The sequence below is a fragment of the Lepisosteus platostomus genome, chromosome 10 (genome assembly GCF_059453375.1).
Source record: "Lepisosteus platostomus isolate fLepPlt1 chromosome 10, fLepPlt1.hap1, whole genome shotgun sequence".
NCBI classification, from domain to species: domain Eukaryota; kingdom Metazoa; phylum Chordata; class Actinopteri; order Semionotiformes; family Lepisosteidae; genus Lepisosteus; species Lepisosteus platostomus.
Window position 1 is genome coordinate 10,207,162 of NC_142620.1, and position 22,581 is coordinate 10,229,742.

The 22,581-nt window shown below is 43.4% G+C and overlaps 1 protein-coding gene across 1 annotated transcript; it reads right to left on the reverse strand.

Annotated features, from left to right (window-relative positions):
* Positions 1-433: 433 nt before the first annotated feature.
* Positions 434-20,744, reverse strand: klhl28 (kelch like family member 28). Its single transcript, XM_088648068.1, has 7 exons — positions 20,578-20,744; positions 20,306-20,395; positions 16,515-16,775; positions 15,545-16,182; positions 13,077-13,520; positions 10,642-10,850; positions 434-10,270 (listed from the first exon to the last, which is right to left on the reverse strand). The coding sequence occupies exons 3-7, from the start codon at positions 16,773-16,775 to the stop codon at positions 10,107-10,109; spliced, it is 1,716 nt and encodes a 571-aa protein (XP_088504194.1). The 5' UTR covers positions 20,306-20,395; positions 20,578-20,744; the 3' UTR covers positions 434-10,106.
* Between the last annotated feature and the right edge of the window lie 1,837 nt (positions 20,745-22,581).

Genomic DNA, 22,581 nt, shown 5'->3' on the forward strand with positions numbered 1-22,581 from the left:
ATTAGTGTTCGTAAATCTAGACTTCCTAATGATATCTCTTAGAACTCTCCCTCATTCTAGTAAGGAGCAACAGGTCCAGGCACACGTTGTTGAATATGGGTTGGATGGACAGACAAATGTGAAAACAGGGAAATGAAGCTTGATGTAGTGACTCTTTCCCTTTGCACTGTGAGAAAGAGGAGACGCCCCACCCTGCCCCCCAGTTGAATTTGGAGAAACCTCAGCTATTGGAACAAAAGTTACATCTTTTCAAGTTTTCATGTTAACAGCTGGCATTTGTCATGTTTACTTGCAGGATAGCATTTAATTTTCCAAAAATACCACCTTCTCTCAGTGACATGAAGTGTGTTGCTCTGTAAACCCACCTCTTTAATATGATCAGTACTGTGTATTCGTGAAAGTGACTGTGCAGCATCCCCTCATGAACAACAGCCTCTTTTGATTTGTGTTTATTTAATAAAGTTCACACATTCAATGGAGTATTGTAATAAACAGGGGTTAATTTTGCAGTTATCACAAGAAGCATGTAAATCTTAACACTGCGCCTTGAGAATGCGCAACAATGAGAATGTATGCAACAGTCATTGCTCATTATGAAAAGCAGTTCAGATGCCAGTTGTAATGTAAACCAAGGAATCTCGCAGGAATCCGTTCTAATCAACACCACGACACAGCAGTATATACACAGGAGAATACATTAAAAAAAATCCACATTCACAGACCGGCATACACACACACACATTAATTTGGAGTTTTAAGTACAGTGTCCCCATTCGAGAAAGAAAAGTTAGTTTAAAAAGTATTTTTTTTTTTCAGAGGAAAGCACAGCGCATAAGGCAAACTTGTAACTATTATCATCCAGTTCTTTGTTTTTAGATCAGGGTTAGTTTTAACCACAATCACAGCTAACATAGCTGGCAAGCTATTTGTTTCCACCAGAAATATCAACTTCACACTGTCAACATGGGTAATTGTCACTGATCACAAATTTAGTACATACAAATACAAAAGTTTCACATACCACTTGTTAAATGAAAGATATGTCGACAAAAAAATGGCTTACTATAGAACTGAACCCTCCCTAGAATCTGACACTTACAAGGAGATTAACATTTCCTGTTGCCTCCAGCTGTGAATCAAATTGATTGGAGGCAATGGTTTTTCAGCAACACATGGTATGCACGTACAAGAGTGTACATGTGTATGGTGGATACTGGACCATACAGTATGTAGATGACAGTATATCACAGCCAGGGTCATGGACAAAAAATGTACACCCATTCAAGACAATACTATTTTAATACCTGTGTCAAATTACACTGTAATTCACACAAAATAACAATAGACTAACATGAAATTTTAACAAAATAAGGTCTACATTTGGATACCTTATCCTCTGTTTACTCAGGAGATACAAATTGGGATGCCTGACATTCTGAGAATCATGCTTGGAAGTCCCCAGACTGTGCCCACAACTTTTCAGAGAAATAAAAATTGGAAATGAATTCTTAAGGCGGGCATTTTTACTTGCTAAACCAGGCTTACTAAAATAGTGCTTATGTGGTAATAATAATAATGTTTCTGTAACATCCATAAAACCCTCAGGGGTGTCTTTCTAAACAGTAAAGTAAAATAAAGACACCTACAGTGCCTTGCGAAAGTATTCGGCCCCCTTGAACTTTTCAACCTTTTGCCACATTTCAGGCTTCAAACATAAAGATATAAATTTTTTATTTTATGTAAAGAATCACCAACAAGTGGGACACAATTGTGAAGTGGAACGAAATCTATTGGATTTTTGAAACTTTTTTAACTAATAAAAAAATGAAAAGTGGGGCGTGCAAAATTATTCGGCCCCTTTACTTTCAGTGCAGCAAACTCACTCCAGAAGTTCAGCGAGGATCTCTGAATGATCCAATGTTGTCCTAAATGACTGATGGTGATAAATAGAATCCACCTGTGTGTAATCAAGTCTCTGTATAAATGCACCTGCTCTGTGATAGTCTCAAGGTTCTGTTGAAAGCGCAGAGAGCATCATGAAGACCAAGGAACACACCAGGCAGGTCCGTAATACTGTTGTGGAGAAGTTTAAAGCCGGATTTGGATACAAAAAGATTTCCCAAGCTTCAAACATCCCAAGGAGCACTGTGCAAGCGATCATCTTGAAATGGAAGGAGTATCAGACCACTGCAAATCTACCAAGACCTGGCCGTCCCTCTAAACTTTCAGCTCAGACAAGGAGAAGACTGATCAGAGATGCAGCCAAGAGGCCCATGATCACTCTGGATGAACTGCAGAGAACTACAGCTGAGGTGGGAGAGTCTGTCCATAGGACAACAATCAGTCTTACACTGCACAAATCTGGCCTTTATGGAAGAGTGGCAAGAAGAAAGCCATTTCTCAAAGATATCCATAAAAAGTCTCGTCTAAAGTTTGCCACAAGCCACCTGGGAGACACCCCAAACATGTGGAAGAAGGTGCTCTGGTCAGATGAAACCAAAATCGAACTTTTTGGCCACAATGCAAAACGATATGTTTGGCGTAAAAGCAACACAGCTCATCACCCTCAACACACCATCCCCACTGTCAAACATGGTGGTGGCAGCATCATGGTTTGGGCCTGCTTTTCTTCAGCAGGGACAGGGAAGATGGTTAAAATTGAGGGGAAGATGGATGCAGCCAAATACAGGACCATTCTGGATGAAAACCTGTTGGAGTCTGCAAAAGACCTGAAACTGGGACGGAGATTTATCTTCCAACAAGACAATGATCCCAAACATACAGCAAAATCTACAAAGGAATGGTTCACAAATAAACGTATCCAGGTGTTTGAATGGCCAAGTCAAAGTCCAGACCTGAATCCAATCGAGAATCTGTGGAAAGAGCTGAAAACTGCTGTTCACAAACGCTCTCCATCCAACCTCACTGAGCTCGAGCTGTTTTGCAAGGAAGAATGGGCAAGAATTTCAGTCTCTCGATGTGCAAAACTGATAGAGACATACCCCAAGCGACTTGCAGCTGTAATCGCAGCAAAAGGTGGATCTACAAAGTATTAACGCAAGGGGGCCGAATAATTTTGCACGCCCCACTTTTCATTTTTTTATTAGTTAAAAAAGTTTCAAAAATCCAATAGATTTCGTTCCACTTCACAATTGTGTCCCACTTGTTGGTGATTCTTCACATAAAATAAAAAATTTATATCTTTATGTTTGAAGCCTGAAATGTGGCAAAAGGTTGAAAAGTTCAAGGGGGCCGAATACTTTCGCAAGGCACTGTATATGGACACAGATCATGCATTAGTGTATCATTTTGTTCCAGTGTGCTGCTGAGACAATCGAGGACTTGTTTGGAACCCGGGTGCGCACACAGAAGTCGCAATAGGAACTGAATGATAATTTGGCGAACCAGCTCAACAGTCCTTAGCGAGGTGATATAGTTCTGCATTTGTTTTTCTATCCCTCTTCTTTGCAAAATGAGCACTTTGGTGAAAATGATGGCAAACAAGGATGAGTTCAGGCATGAACAAGTGTTTAAAACAAATGAAGTCCTGCAAATGAAGTGGTTCCATACATTGTCAAGGATCAATACCCCATTTACAACTTAACATTTCCAGTCACTGGCATTACAGATCTCCCTCCCTCATCACTTGCAGTTTCCAGTATGTCTTTGACTTCAAGCCTGCTGGAACATTTTTTTTGGAAACATGGACAACCTGTTTCAAGCTGAAGAATATCACACTTATATCTGACGGAATATAAAGGTGATATGCCCTTGACACGGTTAACCTCTAGCTGGTTCAATTTTTTTATAAAAAAAACACTTTTTAAAGCAGACACAGCTCAATATTACACCGGCAAGTTACACAACTAATGTAGCTCTCCTCCTGTAATAATGCCTTGCTTGCTTACATGAAATAAGATTCACTTGAAAAGTTTCCGTAAAGATACCATTACCCTCTCTGAGCTTCAAAAACTACACCTTTCTTACAAGGCCCACAAACACACTACATTCCGATTGCCTCACTCAGTTCTCCATAATATTCTTATCTCCTAACGTCTGTCCACAGACATTTGTATTTTTTTTGACGAAAAGTCTATTCTCTCTATAGTATATAATATAGAATGGATAGTTTGCACATTGGAAAAAATAAGGACAAGCACACTTTAATGACTCACATATTACAAATAAATTCAACCTATAACATGATGGGGACTGGGTTCGATTCCAGATTAATAAACATTCTGTGCACAGTTCGCATGTTCACATGGGTTTCTTCCCACTGTCAAAACCCATGCTCTTTAGGCTAATTAGTGTATTTTATTCCTAGCAGGCCTAGTGTTCTGTCTGGAGTGTAGCCCCACCTTGCTCTCTATGCTTCTGACCTCTGTTCCATGATTCTTACCAGGAATAAATGGCTTTCTGATCTGGGAAAGATGGAATTCGAACTTGTTATTAAGGAGATAAAACATCAAGAAAAAAAGGACACTAGTTTCTTTCACTAACAAAATCAGTCTCCGTTTTAACTCTGTGAAAATTCAGAAAGTGACAGGATTCACTGCATTGAACCCCTGCTTTTACTCCAATACTGCGTACCTATGTGTACATCAGTCCTGTCACTACAGTTAAGTGCTTTTGTATGCATTTAATGCATTTACGTGAGATAGGGGGCAAACTGTATCTTTAACACTCTTGTTCACAATCTTGGTCAGTCCAGTGGCTGACAAATTCAAATGCCTGCTTGAAGAGGATCATGGATTCCTTCTGCTGGTAAAGACAACAGCTTCATATGCAAACTAACTTCACATTTATTGCTAGAGGCAGAACAACACTACCTGCAGTATTAACATTAATTTAGGTGGGTTTTCTCGATCAACATTAATCGTGACATACTTCTTCACTCCCTCCCAAAAACGTCATGATGCATTACTTTAATACAACAAAGAGACTTAATGGATTTCATACTGAGTGAATATCAAAAGTTCAAGATCTGTTTCTTTCTAACAGAGTTCCATGACTGAACAAGGAAGAGAAAGTCTACTACACAACAGACACATCTAAGAGAGATACTAGAAAACCAGAACAGTTACTTACAACAAGCAAATGCATTCAATTCACTTACACTTAAATAGTCTAATAGAAAAAACCTGTACAAAATATTATTGCACTATACCTTAAATACCAGTAAACATGTATAATAGACTCTGATGATCACTCAGTATAAGTTTTGGTCATGGCCAAAGTGGAGGTTGGAAAGCAAAACAAATATAAACTACTGAAACCATTACCCTTGGTTAGGCCATTATCTCAAGGGCATAAGAGGAAACTAGGCATTCTGGCTTTTCAGATTACAGCAGCTGGTTTCAGCTTCCAAAGTCTGGGTCTTTCTCACCGTTTCTACTCAATCCTGAACTGACTTGACCTACTGACTAATGGTGGAATTGATCCCTAAGTGGCAAGAACAGCCACCGCAATCTTGGCATGCTATCAACCAGTTCTTATGGCCGGCTGCTGATCTCAATCGACCTCACTGGGTTAGGTACGCATTTTGGATTGGAATGGCATTTTTCTGTTCAAAGAATGGAACCACAAATTGCCCTGTTTTTTTTTTTACCAGAGTAAAATCAAGACTATCTTGCTGCAGTGGTTCAGTGCTCACTCTGCTTTGTGAAAAGGAGTCTTTTCAATCATGAAATCATACACTGATATTGTTTTACTAATTCTATTTGCACCATATTTCAGCTTACACCCAGTGCAGTACACTATGCTTCATGTTCCACAGTGCTACTTATACCATAATTCTCAACAGTAAAACTTTCAGAAGGTAATCCACCATCTCAGAATCCCCAGAGCTTTGGCAGCGCACTGTGAAACCAGTGTGACTCCACTCTGGCCTGGCATGACAGCTCTGAGAACACTGGCAGTACAGCCCTCAGCCTGGCAGGGGAGCCTAGGAGTTCTGAACACAGCAGCTGTCTCCCAGCCCCCTCCAAAGGCCAGCAGTTCATAAGCGGCAGGGATTGCAATAAACACAAACACATTACATCACCTGGCTCTTAGCCTCTTTCTCGCATATACAAGCACAAATAAAACAAGGGGCCATTTGCTAAGGAAGCTATTTGAAGGCAACACATTTGTCAAAAATAACTTTTGTGATTCACTTATCACTTTTCTTGGGCTTCAGGTTCATCGTCATGAATATTATACCTACAATCTGTCTTGAAATTCTGGAAGACCTATATACACTTTAATATAATGCTTATTTTCAACCAGTGTATATTGCATAAAACAGGGTATTTAAAAAAAATTATTCTCCCTTGAATTATATTGTCAGTTTTGTCTTACTATTGATATGAATAAGTTCATTGTTTAACAGTACTGATTGGCTCTAGAGAGCATCCAAGACATTAATTAGCCACAATGCAGTTGAAGCCTAAGCTGGATGTAAGAGACCCAAGGATTTATTATAGAAACTGAAATCTAACTTCTGTTTTCATGTTTCTGACAAAATAAAATACCCAAATGCCTAACCAAGTTATATGATTTTCCTCTTAGTAATATTGGTTATCAGAAACAATAATGTATTACAGAATGCAATAAAGTCTTACACTCTCAGGACAAAACTGTGTGCTGTAATAAATGCAGTATGATGGTAACATTGGTCCCTTTTTCATTCTGTACCGGTAAGAGACCTACATATCCCACAATAATACAAATACTGCAACATACAGCACATTCACTGGCTGACTTTTTCACAACTGCACTGAGAAAATGAAAAGTGGATTCTACAACAGCCACAACTGAAGAGAACATTTCTCCTTCATGATGTGCAAGATGAAAGGAAAACAATACACATCGACATTTGTGACAACTATCAGTTAATATTCCCATTGACAGCTGGTTACTTTGGTATACCTGTGGTGTAAAGAATTCACTTATCTGAGGGTTAACCTTTTCTCATCAGCTGAACTTGAAAGTGTGTCTCTCCATAGACACGGGACTAGAAATACACAATGCTGTTTGTTTATACAGGCAAACACACTTAAAGTTATAGAAGAGTTAGGTGGGATCTTTTCTCTTGACAAATCGGTAAAAAAAAACAATAACAACATTGCTCATTACAGCTCTGCGGTGCAGCCAAGACTTTGCAGTTTCATTATCATAAAATAGACCAAACACGCTCACATACACACCTTTATTGGCATTACTCCTGTTTTAAGCTCCCGTCCATTCAATGTCAGAGAACACGTGAGTGGGGAAAATAAAAGTCAACAATTACAAAACATCAAGGAAGTAAAAAGGCTTATTGCGTTAATTTAAAAAAAATGGTAAAATGCTACTGACCCCAGTTTAATGCAATATGGGCGATGTCCATAAAATACAAGATTAGTCATTAAGTGCAATGCAATTCTTTATATTCTTACGACATGCAAATATTTTTCCGCACTTTAAAACAGACACATTTAACTTTAACTTCCTACGTCGACCCCTTGCTCCAGTGTAGCCCTGCTTAGACTCCTCTTGTTCTACAGCTCCCTCTACTGGAACACAACATGCACTGCACCTCACAGAGAGCCTGCTCCCCCGGGCCGAATTCCAGGAGCACACAGGCTTGGCCAGGATTCTCTTTCTGCAGCAGCAGATCAATACAAAAAACTAAGACGACCTTTTTTTTTTTTTTTTGACTGCATCACCTTTTTATCTCCAGTGTGGTTAAAAACACTGGTTTGTCAAAACCTATTAAAAAGGGACAACAAAGACTGCGAGGGCTAATTAAGTTTGTCTTAAAAATAGGTTTCAGACTTAGACCAGAGAACCATCTTAACTCGCATGGTTGCCAGTTACTTCTGACTGGAAACACAGTATAAGTACTTGAAACACTCCTTAGTCTGAGACATTAAATTTACTTATTGTCAGTAACTAGTATAACTCTGGAGTGTCTTTCATGCATCTTTAGAGAAACAAGTTTTATTTTGGCACTTTGTATTTGAGCCTGTGAGATTTTCTCCTTCTTTATTTGGGACAGAAAGAAAGCGCATTTTGACAATGCTGCCCATTTGGAGGATGGCTGCATCTGCTTTTGAGAACAGCATCTCTACCCACGGAAACTTTGAATCCGTCGTGGGCTGACAGTGCAGGTCGAAGTCTAGTTCCAGTCCGTCTATCACTGTGACTCAGCTCGCTAGCAGTTCGGAGAACCAGAGAAAAGAGAGGATGAATATGGCAAATGGCTGAGTGAGGCCTGATGCCAGTGTCTCTAGGGCTGTAGATAACCACCACAGCTCGTAGGGATGCAGGCCTGCTAAGGCATAGCGATTTATTGCATGGAGCCCGCTCGTCAGCCCGAACAAAAAGCGTTTTCACTTTCCCTTTTCTGTTCCTTTATAGTTTTTGTTACAAAAATAAAAATTGGCAGATGAATGCGTGTACAGGCACAAAATTACAACAATGACAAAGAAAACTGGTGGAATAACACATGCACCGAGAAACACCACACTGCCATAAAGACATCATTAACGGTTTTATCCTGAATCCTATGATAGCACCAGAGAGAGTATCGTTTCCAAAATGCTTCTACAGCGGCTATGTGAGAAGGATTACAGCGGGGGGGGAACACTGACGTGTTACACACCCTCAGTGTAGGCGTTTCTTACAATTAAACTGGTTAAGTCGAAGGTTAAAGTTGGCCCTCCCAGGAGGGTCACACCTCTATAGCAAAGTAGCGTGGAATGTGACCCACAGCTCACTGAAATATATTGCGCTCGTTAAAATCACTACTCCTCTCTCAGCCACTCCACAAACACACACGTCCCCTAACTAGAAACCCAGTGCAGAAAACATTTACAGGCATCGCACTAGAGGATTTTTTTCACTTCAGTTATTTACAAGAAAAAAAGGCAGCCCTTTTTTAAGTGAACAAGTATAAAGTTGTTTTTTTTTTTTCTTGTGAAGCACTGGTTCATGTCCATTAACAGATGCAGTCGGACCTCCTGTGGCCAGAGAGATGCAAATGTCTGGCTACAAGTCACGTGACGCACAAAAACCGCAGACGCATGAGAACCTACACGTGTGTGCTCACGCACCCACACCTACAAGCACGCACACACACATCAAGGTTAGTTAAGAGAACTGCGTCTATTTGCCTTCCACCAATAGTGGATAAAGTTAAAAAAAAAAAAAAACAGACTTAAAACTGGAGTGTGGCCAAGGGGGAAAAAAAGGTAAAATTATAATATCCATAACAAAAAAGAACCCCATTAGAACTGCCTTTCTGCCCCTTTGACTGACACCTTAACTTTTAGTCCAGAAGGCGACAGGGCAGGGTAAGGGCGGCCCTCTATTACAGGGGTTCCCGATCCTGAGGCCCAGAGACCCACTGCTTCACATTCCAGCCAAGCTTTATTACCTAACTGAACCCTTAAATAAACTAGCACGTTGCTTGATTGGGATATTTACACATTTTTGTGTGATTTTATTTTCCCTTATGAAATCTGACAGCCCAAAGGGCAACCTCCACCGTGTGTCAGAGCCCAAAACAATCAAAAAGCAGACCTTAATCCTATCGTTACGTTAATTAAGGGTTCAATAGTGTCAACAACAGCTGGGCTGGAACACAAACCAGCAGGCGTGTGGGCCTGCAGGACCAGGGCTGGGAGCCCCTGTTCTATTGCACACAAACGCCAGAACACAAGAGTCGCAACAGAAAGACTGACAGACACGCGCCCACACTCCATGGTCATCTGGCTCGGCAGGTCCGTGATGCGGAGTCCAACGCCTGATCCCGACAGGCCAGTTTCCGTCTCCGCTTCCTTATTTTCTGACTGCTTCGTCTTCCGTGATCCCCTCTTTCCCCCACCGCCCTGCCTCCCCCGCTTTCCCAGAATCCACAACGGGGCTCCTGGGGCTCAGCAAAAATGGGCACTTTTTTTTTAACTGAATGAGAGTTCACTTTCTTCTTCCTCCTCTTCTTCCTCTTTATTGCCTCACCGTACCCGTTTCACATCCACCACCCACCCTCTTAAATAAAAATCAGAATGAAAAGGAAAAAAAAAAAGCAACCAGTTTCTACCTTCTGTTAGTCCAGTTTCGTCATCCGGTCATATTAATTGTCAAAGGGCAGTCAGACCAAAGTTACAGCGACAGTACTTCATGCCACTGGAGTCCAGCCAGTTGTCTGTGATGGGGTCGTACCTCTGGACTGTGTTCAGGTATGATGATCCCGAGTGACCTCCAACCACATAGAGGTAGTTGTCCACAATAGCTGCACCCACTCCTGAATGAGGACAGAAGACACCCAGCGGTCAGTCACACACAGCCCTGCGCTAACTACACAACTACTGCCAATCTGAACAGCATGCTTACACGCATCATAAGCTAGGGCTTGAGCTACATTTCAACGCTCAACACATTGAAGGGGCAACGAGCAGGTTTATCACGCTGTGCCAAACCTCTAGCCTTAGACAAGGGCATCAATGCAAAACTGAAGCTCTCATATTACCCAGAGGTCTTTTCTCCTGGTGTTGGAAGCAAGAATTCAAGCTTTGCACTGGCGAAAAGCCTGCTGCAATTCAGATTAAGTCAATAAACTGTTCAATTAAGTAATTTAGGAAAGAAAACCAGAACAACCTTAGAGGAGTTACTCACCTGTTCTGGGCTCGTTCATTGGCCGGCATGCTGTCCACTGGTTCTGGTGAGGGTCATACCTCTCTATGCTAGACAGATGAGAGACGCCGTTGTGTCCGCCCACCACAAAGATGAAACCCAGCATGACGCCCACCCCAAAGTTTATTCTCTTGTCTGCCATTGGGGCCACCATTTCCCATGAGTCCTTGCTGGGGTCATACCGCTCCACACTGTGAGAAATACAGAGGGTTAGACTAGTGAGAGGGCAGGAGGGGTCATTGCAAACAATGCTGGCCGACAAAAAAACATGGGGGCAGCAAACACAGCTCTGAACAGCTTATTCTCTAGGTTCAGTCCTTAAAACAATATTAATCGTAAACACATAGAAAACACATATTCACAATAAAGGATAAGGGTAAAAAAATTCTCAACGATGAATTGGTTTCATTACTCTGCTCTCCTCCCCACTGAGAGCTGATGTGTGCTGAGCGTTCTGGCGCACTATGGCTGCTGTCGCATCATCCAGGTGGTGGTGGAGGGGAGTCCCCATTACCTGTAAAGCGCTTTGAGTGGAGTGTCCAGAAAAGCGCTATATAAGTGTAAGCAATTATTAATTATAATTATTATTATAAGTATTTTTTCCTTAAGAATCCAGGGTGTCTTACAAAAAGACAGAAAAAAACTGCCAGTCCTTGCCAAGAGACCACAAAATTCCAAACAGCATACAAACAGGGTTGTGTTGCTTCTTACCTGGCGTCAGGTTGTTGTGTACCATGGTAAAACACAACGACTCAAGCTAAACCCACAGTAAAGGAGGTATGGAAGCAAAGATCGAAACCCCTGACCTGCCAGTCTCTTACAGCCTTAGGTTTATTACATTTAATTAAAATGCATATGTGTGTGCTGCAGTGTGACCTAACAATATTACGAACAAAAACAAAGGGGAATGATCCGTTTTTCTTCATCTCTGGGTTTGATGCGTCACTCCCCAACCCCACGGGGAGCAGCTTTTGATGCCTGTGAGAAGCCACAGTGGCCTTGGCCTGGGCTCTTTGATCCTCTTCAAGGGATCTGGAGAAGCCAGGTAGGGCTGTACGCCACCTGGCACACACACAGGCACACGGTGTCCTCTCAGTCCGTGCTGGGACAGCAAGGCCGGAACAGCAGTGAGAGAATCCACCCCCTGCTACAGCTACGCTCTTGTTTCTCTTACGCCGCAGTATAGGTAACGGTCTATCAGTATTTCACTGTTTTGCTGGAACCAATTCCAAGCAAAGAGCTGTTGTTGACTGGACTTCACTTTACAAATGCCTACTTCGTTTCTGAGACACCCCTTTCCTTGGAGAACAAGTTGTCTTTTGCATGAGAGAGCTCTGTCTTCACTCCGTTTCTGGCCACTGGGGATTAACTCTGATCGTCTAACTAGCCCCCAAAAGACAAGAGTTTCCAATTCAAGGCAACACACTCCTCTCCTGATACCTCGTTGTATCCGAGGCAGAACTCAATTACGAGCAAAGAACAAATCCTCCCCAGACAGCCAACGGCTAAGCTCAGGTTACAAAATGTTCTCCATTTGGTGGACAGATCAACAAAAATCAGATCTGTACTTTAGCAGAGTGTCTCAAAAGTGCTTTAGAGGGTTACACATGCAGCTGGCTAGTTTAGTAGCTCACTGTTCATTGACACTTCACTATCCAATTCACAACAAATGTCAAATAATCTAAAAACTGAGAAACTCCTCATCTAAAGCAGACATGTGAGTTTAAATGGGGGTTATCATTTGTGCCTCCCTTGCTCTTGTGATAAGCTTGGGGTTGTTCATGTCCGCAATGCCATGTATTTGAAAGGGGTTTATTCTTGTCGTATAGTTTATTTGTGGGGTACCAGAGTGATTCCAGAAGTAATCCAGTCCGGGCCTTAACTCGACACATTGATGGTTCTGATGTGGGCAAGGCCGCTAGATGACCACGCCCTCAGCCCTGTGTGTACAGCTGGAGCCCATAAATAGCTGAGTGGCACTCGGGTTCGGTGGGTTCAAAGCAGCCTAGATATTTTCTTCCTCCCACACAACACGAACAGCAGTTCTCGTAGCAGGTTTGGGCCCAGTAAGCTTGCCATATTATCAATTAGACCTACATCTGTCCCCTGTCGCAGTACCCTTGCTCTCTAGTTGATTCTGGGGGCCTGCAGGGGTGAATAAGCATTGGAAGACCTGAGAATAGCATGGTTATATATAGAGTACATATAACTAAATATACTGACATTGCATCTTCTATGATCACATATGGGTTGTAGCCATGCATGGAATTGATTAAGACCAAGACAACCACCCGTGTGAGAGTGTTTCTGACAGAGCTTTCACAAAGTTAGCGTGCAAGGCTTTTGTGACAGCTTGGTTTCGATCACGCGATGCACCTCCGGGGCCGCCGAGCGCGGATCAGGGCGGCTGCTCTCACCTGTTCATGTGCGCCGGGCCGTAGCCCCCGATGGCGTAGATCATGCCGTCCAACACGGCGGTGGCAAAGCAGCTGCGCGACTTCATCATGGGCGCCACGGGCTGCCACTCCCTCACCTTGGGGATGTACTTCTCCACCGACTGCAGGTAGTACTGCCCGTCGTACCCCCCCAGCGCGTACAGCTCCCCCGCCAGGACCACGACTCCCAGCGTGCTCCGGCACTCCGCCATACGCTCCACCGGCGACCACATGTTGGTCTCGGGGTCCCAGCACTCCACGGTGCTCTCGTGCCGCCGGTAGCTGATGCCCTGCCGCATGTGAGTGGCGATCCCGCCCACCACGAACACCTTCTGGTCCAGCACCGCAATGCCGAATTCGTAGCGGGGCACGCTGAGGGACGCCAGGCCGATCCAGGAGTCCGTCTGGGGGAAATACATCTCCATGCTGCCGGAGAGAGAGAAGTGATGGGGGGGATTGAGTCCACATCCAGGACAAAAAAAGGCCATTGTGGCCTTTTCCTGCAGCACAGATACGATGAAAGTTTAACCAATTATGTCAACACAGTGTATTTTTGCTGGGTACTTCGTCACACTGCTGCCACATAGGAACAAGTAAAGGTTTATTCCATGCTGAAAAGAAAAGAAAGGAAACAATGTTTCAGCCTTGGAGCCTTCTTCCACAGCCGAAACGTTGTTTCCTTTCTTCTCTTTTCAGCATGGCATAAACCTTTACTTGTTCCTTTGCAGCCTACGCATGCTGACGCAGCTACCTACTTCAACTCCTTCTGCTACCACATATTACTTCACTTCAGAACATTTTTACAGCATTTTGATTTGTTTACTCTGTTGTTACAATGGCACGTCATGGCTAGCTTTCACAGATAGGTTTCAAAGAAAAGATAATTTCCCCCCCCACAAAGCCTCCACAGAATGTTTTAACACTGTAAGTAAAAAAAAACAGCTTAATGTCCAATTTTTTTAGTTTAAAAAATAAAAAGTAGGCCTTTTAAAGCAGACTGTTGTAAAATCTATCAAATACCCTGGAAGGCCAACACTAAGGGTCAGAAAAGGAAAACACAGGCTTACCCATGTCATTAAAATACACAAATAATACTTGAAGCTTGAAGGCATAAAACGGACTCAGAAATAGAAAAGCAGGGTCATTGTTCCAGATGGTAGAGACTTAGGAATTTAATTTTGTTTTGGAAAGACATTCATCGGGCTAATGGCTTTATCATCTGTGTTCTATTTATAAAAGCCATCAGTGGAATTACTCTTATAACAAATATTTTTTATTAGCACATTGGGAGTTTCTTGTATTGTTTTACTATGGAGTCCTGCCAATCATGCTGTAGCGAAAGTTTGATCATGACAGATTTCCTGTGAAATAAATAGCGACAGCATTACCACGGATTAAAGTGCACACCCACAACCTCTTAAAAACATTTTCCATCCTACACTGCTTACAGCATGACATCCATTTGTACTTTCCAAGTGGAAAATAAAATTGTAAAAAAGTTTGCTTCATGCCTTTAAATTCCTTGTATGCAAACACCTGCATTTGCTGTACAGTAACAACAACAGGCTAAAGTCCTCAGAATAAGAAAAAAAAAGGAATAGGATCCCATAAGAAATCAAGACCACACTTCGAATAAATCCTTGATCGTTTAAAGTACGATCTCATACATTGTACAAACAGCGGGTCACTAAACTCGCACCTCAATCCTACAGCAGAGGCGTTGCTATCATGAGACAAGAGCTGCGATACCTCTGTGAACAGGAAGCATTTAGGGTTGCAATACTAAAACCGACACAAAACCCATCCGAGTGACCCTCAGCAGAGATGCCCAGGGAGCCGTCTCTGCCTTGGCCTAGAAAAAGTCAGTTCTTAATACTGGGAATCGAACTTGACATTACATCACTCAGCCAACACAAAACAGGAAGTCTCTATGTACTGCGAGCACCAGAGGGACCCCTGCCAGGCCAGCTCCAAATAAAATCCCCTGGAGTTCAGAACTTAACATCATCTCTCACCCTCAAACTGACACAACCACACATCAAACACTACAAACAGAATCTTTCCTTTCTGCATCATCTACCAACCCCTTGAAGTAATCATTATCCCCCAGCTTCAATTTGGGTTTACTTTACAGTTTGTTCTGCTTTATTTTTGCTTCCCTGTGGTCTACCAGGATCTGCATCCTGGGTCTGGACTCACACACTCTCACACACCCCCTCAGCTGCAGGAGGGGCTCCCAAGTTTGGGGGAGGTGGGGGTGACGGGTAATTGTACAGGGCACAGGACACGATCTCACACCACACCGCCCTCCATTGCTTTTCTGCCTCTGGATTTGGGATTTTGGTTTGGCTGGAGACAAGGGGCCTCGATCATCGTCCGACGCTACGGACAGAAACGACCCCGGCTCCCGGGGGTGCGAGGAGAGGAGCGGGTGAGGGGGTGAGCTTTACCTCTCGAGTGTGGCGAAGAGCCCGGCCTTCCCGCCCACGGCGCAGAGCACCTTGGGGGCGCAGCGGGGCCGCGTGGACAGCACGGTCTGGTAGGACAGCCGGTGCTCGGGCATGAAGTGGTACTTGAGCGCCTCGTTGAGCAGGTGCTTGCAGGCGTGGTCGTCGCGGATGAGGTGGTTGGCCTCGTACAGGCGGGTGAGGAACTTGACGCTGAGCAGGGGCAGGCGCACGCAGTGCAGCAGCTGGGCCAGGTACTGCTGCCTCTCCGTCACGTCGTATTTGACCCAGGACTCCAGCGCGTAGAACACCGTCTCCTCCGTCACCACGTTCAGGCAGTCGTTGGACACGATCTCGTCCAGCTCGGCCCGCGTCAGCTCGAAGAACTCCTCCGTTTGGCACACCTCCTCGAAGTTCTGGCAGATGAACTTGGTGGCAGCCAGGTAGAGGTCGTGGCAGCCGTAGGTCTCGGCGAAGCGGGAGATGCCTATGCAGTTGCCGGCATCCAGCTGGCTCTCCAGGAAGGCACAGCACTCCTTCAGCACCAGTTTCACCTGCAGCAGGTTGGCAGCCGGCAGCAGGGACTCCACTGTGTCCTGCGAGATGAACACTGTGCCAGTGTACGCATACTCTACAATGGCCTGCGAAGAGATACGAGGGCATCATGAGTGCTGTCTACTCCACTGCCTCCATACAGTTTACACTGGTTGATACATTTCAAATAATAGCATCGGACTTACTGCATTTATGAACAGGCTGCTTAACCGCTTCATACCTGAACAATCAGTCTTTTGTTATGAATGCGATTCTAGGTTTGTGCAAATCAGCATTTTTAAAACGCAAAACAAAACAGCTGCACTGAAACCACAATAGTGTGAAAATCTTTGCGAAACCTCTCCCTGGTTTATTTTAAGGTATGTGCAGACCTTTGTTCCACAAAATGCTGGATAAGCAAATGCCGGCTCGCACGCACCTGCAGCGCGGCCTCGTCGATGCACTGGAACTCCACCTCCGAGTTCTCCTTCTCTGAAAGGTTGCCCGTGAACATGGCCTTGAAGTAGGGGCTGATGCTTGCAAGCACCACTTTGTGGGCGTGAATCTTGGCATCGCCGACCCGCAGGACCACGTCGCAGAGCTCGCGATGCTGCCGGAGGAGCTGCAGGCCCTGCAGGAGCTGCTCGGAGTGCGGCCGCGTCAGACTGGCAAGCATGTAGGACTGGGGTTGCTGGTCCATCTGCGGGTTGAGAATGGCAGAAAAAAAGCAGCACTGAGCTCCAGAGGCATAACCCATCTCTTTCTCAAGTGAAGTCACATGCTCCCATATCAACACTGTGCAGAGTTCTGCTAAGACTCCCTTCTTTAGTGGTTATGATTTTGCTTACTAACTTCATTTCAAGGCAGTCCTTGCCGCCACTGCCAAACTAGTCAGCACCTATTAATTTTAATCACTCTATGCGATCAAGCAATCACCAACCCAATTCAATATGCTCAAAGACGGCAATACTGTAAAACACTTTAGCTTCTGTGATCTCATCTAGACTTGGGTGTGAATTTGAAAGAAAATGCAGGACATATTTTTAATGTAGTACGGGCATCTTTTTTTCAGACATTTGAATGCTTCATATTTCAAAACCAAAGAGGAAGAACTTGCTTGTGGTTGCCCAAGCTGTGATGCAAAGTACTGCTAAAATAAAAGTCTGACATAGCACTGTCTGTCCTTATTCAGTGTTGGAACCGGAAGCTTCCTGGATATAGCCGTCACAACTGGATTTATTTTTATTGGGATGACCAATGAGGCTCCAGAAAAACCAGGAACATTCAGACATATTAGGACATATTCGTTTTGAAGTTTATCTGAGACTACATGCACTGACACTTAAACCCACACTAAACTGAATGCTAATTACTTTGGAGCTAATTACTGATACTAAAATACTTGCTAAAAATAAAAACAATAAACAATCGGTATCAATAACCTGCTCCAGGGGTCTCCAACCCAGGACCTCGAGGTCTCCTTTCCAGCAAGTCTTGTTGGTCACCATTAAATCACCAAGTTCTCCAGACCCAGAACAATTTAACTGTGACCACTTAAACAGGAGATTGAAGCAAAAATAGATAGCCTTCATCCCTCAGGGAACAGATCTCCTTTGATTAAACACATTACTTGCTTAATCAGTCAATGGCTTACAAGTATTCCTAATTAAAAACAACAGCTCATTTTAGGTTATTTGTAAGATAAACTGGATCGGGACTTTCTAGGAAGCCGGGTGGAGATCCCTGGAATGCTTCTGCTTCGCTTATATACACTTTGCATTTCCATCTTTTACTGCTCCATGGAGAAGACTCCATGAAGACTCCATTCAACACCGCTAATGTAATTACAGGACTCCAAGAATACACGCCACTCTGCAAGAAATGCCAGGATTTCCTTTGAATAACTAACACTTGGCACAAAACAAATACCGCATCACTCCAGCTAAAATGAGACTTTCTGCACCATTCTTAACTCTCCTGGGTCTCAATTCACCTTCAAAGTTTCCTTTCAGAATATTAACCGAGTTTCTGTGGAAAAAAAAAAAGTTGGTGTCCTGCAGGCGAGTGAAACCTGCTCTCGGCCATGCGTGCTCCGTTTCTGCTATAATCCTCCGGAGTTCTAGTCCTGGGCAACATATCCCTGCTGGCCTTTTTACTCCACAACAGACTCATCACACAACCGCTGATTCTACTAATTAAGATTGGGAAAACAACTCATAACCCCACCCTCCAGCGGACACACACGTTTCTAACTTTGCGCAGTTACTTGGACATGTATCCTACTTGTACTAGCAGACAGCCATTACGTTTCAAAGCTTCTGCAAGTGACTGCATATCCTATTAGAATGAGTTTTGCTGTAAGCAAACAGCAAGAAAGCCAACAGGACAGTTTCACTGCAGAAGACAAGTTCACAAAATATCGAACTGATCCAATCTCAATGTGCCAGGGTAGGGGCTTGGTAAACACAAACTCAATCAAATGACTGACTATGCAAATAGTGGCACACCGATTACATTAAACCTGAATTTTTAGGATTCAGAAAATAACATGGGAACCTATAATGTTTCAACCCCTGTGATTCGTAACACCTTAACAACGCAAATAAAAATGTTTAAAATCACTCTTGGGCGTCACAGTAGCACAGTAGTTCGCACTGCTCATTTCCTGGGGTGCTACATGGAGTTTGCATGGTCTCTCCAGGTTCACAGGGGTTTTGCACTCCGGTTTCCTCTCACAGTGCAAAAATATACGGACTTTAGGTCAGTAAGGTTTTGATTGTTTCACACTCTTGCTTTTTGGTTTGGGGAACATGTCAGAATCCAATGAGGCCGGTTAGCTCAGTTGGTTAGAGTGTGGCGCTAATAACGCCAAGATTGCAGGACCGATCCCCATATAGGCCAGGAGAGGTCAGTAAGGTAGGTTGACTAGTAGGTTAATTGGCTTCTGGGAAACCTGGCCTTGGTGTGAGTGCATGTCTGTGCCCTGCGATGGACTGGCGTCCTGTCCAGGGTGTCTCCTGCCTTGTGCCCGTTGCTTGCTGGGATAGGCTCCAGCTCCCTATCCCATACGGGACAAAACGGTTAGGAAATGGGATGGGTTGAAAATTAACTCGGCGATGGTGTCACTCTACTTTTAAAAAGCCCTACAACTCCATACCATGCTAGTCACTTAATATTTTTTAAAAACTACAGTTAGTAAAATTTCCCGTCTGCTGACATTTAAAACTTACCTCAACAGGACGTAACACTTATCATAAGGCAAACCTTCATCGTAGTACAGACTGTGTCTCGGTTTATCGCAGTGAATGGCGTTTGGTGGGAAAGCTGGGAATACTTTAGAGAGGATGACATTCTGACACAAGCGGGCACTCGTGAAACAAGATTACATTATTATTTGTCGTCACTGCTGCTCTTGTTATGGGAACGTGGTATTCAGACTTTGAGATGTTCTTCGCTTGTCAAGGCTAATTGCAAACTGTTCTTAATGTAAAGGGGAAAGTAAATGCTTACTGTTAGGATGTTAATACATTAAATACAGAACATTCTCCCGTCTGCCCCGGTGAAGAGTTGCCAATATTTATACATCGACACAACTGTGTTGAAAACATCACTTTCACTGTCTGCTCGTTCCGGGAACCGAAGAGATCCTACTGAAATTAAAAACCAATTATAAACACCGCCCTGAGGTAACTCATGCAAAGTCTCATCATTCCAGTCTTCGTATCACTGCTTCCACGGTTACCTTAGTAGATCACCTGCCTGCACATGTTGAGGAAATACTTATATTACACTGATCGGAGAGTATTAAAGATACTTCGCTTAAAAGGAAGTGCAGTTTATAAATGCGAGTACCGTGTAGTTAAAACTGGAGTATCTAAATCACTCTTAAGGGGGGTAAGACGTTGCAGTTTTTATCTGATTTTATTTTCTAACCGATTTATGAACATGACAAGCGTCCCGAAATGCAAACCGTTTGCACTATCACAAAATCCTATCAGGGTCTACCACTGGGCCTTTAGTGTGAGAGAACTAATGTTCCACTCGAGTAGTACCGCTACCATAAAAAAATAAATAAATAAACGACACCCCAGCTTTCTTCGCTCGACTGAATTTTTTTTTTAAAAAGCCGAATTTTCATGACGGCGGCGTGCACATCTCTAAATGCCCCAACAGACGTCATGCAGTCACACTGAAACAACCCGAGCATGTCGGTGCTTCAGGACAACGTACCTGTTTTCCGCTTCTGATGCGCCGCCGACCGGAATCTATTTTTGTTGGAGTGGCGGAGGTGAACTCAGCAGCGGCAGGAACCCCGAGCGCCTGTCAAAGAAACAAACACAAAAACAGGTTGGGCCTGCGCAACTTCCGGCAGCGGTGCGATAACAGAGGGAAATAGATATCTTTTTTTTTTTCCTCTCTCTCTCGCACAGTTAAAACGTCGCCGCACGTACGGCCGGCCCTATTACACAGCGACGGCTGTGCCGACCGCCTAGCGCCCTTACCGTTCGCGCATTTAGCCAGCAGCAGCAGCAGCAGCAGCAGCAACCGCCTCGACAGCCCTAGCTAGCTAGCTCGCTCGCTCGTTTCGTGTTACGCAGCGTCCTTCCTCCCTCTCCCGTTCAGCCTCTCCTGTTACCACGCCAACAGCCTCCTGGAAAGAGACTACAACACCCACAATGCTCAGAAGACAAACGTCACATAGCAGGCGCGTCGCGGGCTTTTCTAGACGAAAACGGACATTGGCGAGGCTGGGGGTGCTTGACGCGACCATATTTAGATAAATGGAGATCAGAGGAAGATCTTATTTTTTTCTTAATTCTGCTGCTGTCTCCCTTCCCTGACTTACGTTGTTTTTTTTTTAAATAACAGTCCTTTGATAACTTTTCTGCACACCCCCACAGTTGCCACCAGCACATAGTCCCCCAAAATTAGATTTCCTCCCATGTTGAAAAAAGTTAAATAGAGATCTCTGAAGGTGTAAACTTGTTAATAGAATTTCAAAACACTGATAATAATGCCCTGTATTTTGCTACATAATTTACTTTGTTTCCTTCATAACGTCAGGCCACTCAATGTCAAAAATACAAAAGTTTAGGGTCCTGGCTTGAATCTATAGCACATGTACTGACTTGAACAGACAGTAAAACCTAAAGGTTAAAAACGCATATAAGGGGTGTTATAGATTTAAAACACTTGAAATAATATCTCTGATTTTATCTCCATCATGAGGAACCAATAGCTTTTCAAAATGCTACAGTATGCAGTGCCTACAGTGCAGCTACTGTAGTATGTGATAAAGTGATGGTTTGTAGTCCTCTGTCAGATATCGAAACCTGAATTAATAATCGAAAGAGGAGGTAAATGTTCTTGATAATAGTGTATTTCTACTCTCATCCCTTCACTGTTCTTTGACCACCTGCAGTTCAAGGCTAGCTTCTCACCCTGACTTATGTGCCCTAAGGTATGTGTCTTCAGGGCACATACTTCACAAACGCACATAGGTCTGTCTTGAATCTCACTTGTTGAGACCAGACATAAAAACAACTGGCTTTGAAACACATACACTTGGTCACAACTGATGTCTGACCCAGGAAATGTTATTTAGGTTAGGTCTGAAGGCCTATGCGAATGACAAGAGTGATACATTCCAAAAGCTCTGCGACACTGTTCCCCATCGTCTGTGATCAAAACAATTTCCACCAGAAAATTAATTGCGGAAAAGGGCCAAGTATCAGACAATTTATTGTCTTATGTTTACCACATCGATTTTCCTTACTCTGGTCAATTTCTGTATACATTTGCCATATGTCAAAAACATGCATTTGGACTCATCTTGTATGTAAGAAGAGGCACACAAATAAGGCACACAAATTCGATTGTTTCTGGATTTGTTAAGTACTGTATGGGTTGCGTAGAGGACAACTGTTGTGGCCAGAGACTGGACACTGGCCGTTAGTGAACTGGAATCGGGGACCGGTCACTCAGCCGCGTTCTGGGTTTAAATAAACGACGGGAACCAACATTCGAATTAACGGTCGCAGCTCAACAGTTTTTTACTTTCAGGTTAGTAACCTTTTTTTTTTGCTACGAATAGCATTCATGCGTTTGTCCGCGATACATGATTTTAAATGATTTTTTAGTTTAGGATTGGGCGCAGTTTCCAGTGACCATACTAACAGTGTGACGTTTAAATAACAAAAAAGATTTTGGATGCTGGAAGTTCTTTTCATCATTATCGTAATATTTCGTTACTCGAGTCGATTAACAGAGGGTAACAAAGGCACACAAACGGAGTCTCCTCTTAATCTTATTTAATTTACAGTTATGACTACCCTATCCATACCATACGGACTTTCTAACAATAAAAACACAATGCTCACATCACAGTTAAATTCTAATTTTACAAAAGTGCCCATTATTTAAGGCACGCACAAACAGCTAATGATTCAGTGAATTATCTAAAATTCAATATACGTTTTGTAGCAATCTCTTTGTGTATGGCAGTA

Coding starts and splice junctions, on each gene's coding strand:
- klhl28 (XM_088648068.1), bottom strand. CDS start 16,775: ATGGACCAGCAACCCCAGTCCTACATGCTTGCCAGTCTGACGCGGCCG. Junction 16,183..16,514: donor TCGACGAGGCCGCGCTGCAG/GTGCGTGCGAGC, acceptor ATCTCTTCGCAG/GCCATTGTAGAGTATGCGTA. Junction 13,521..15,544: donor CTCTTCGCCACACTCGAGAG/GTAAAGCTCACC, acceptor TCTCTCCGGCAG/CATGGAGATGTATTTCCCCC.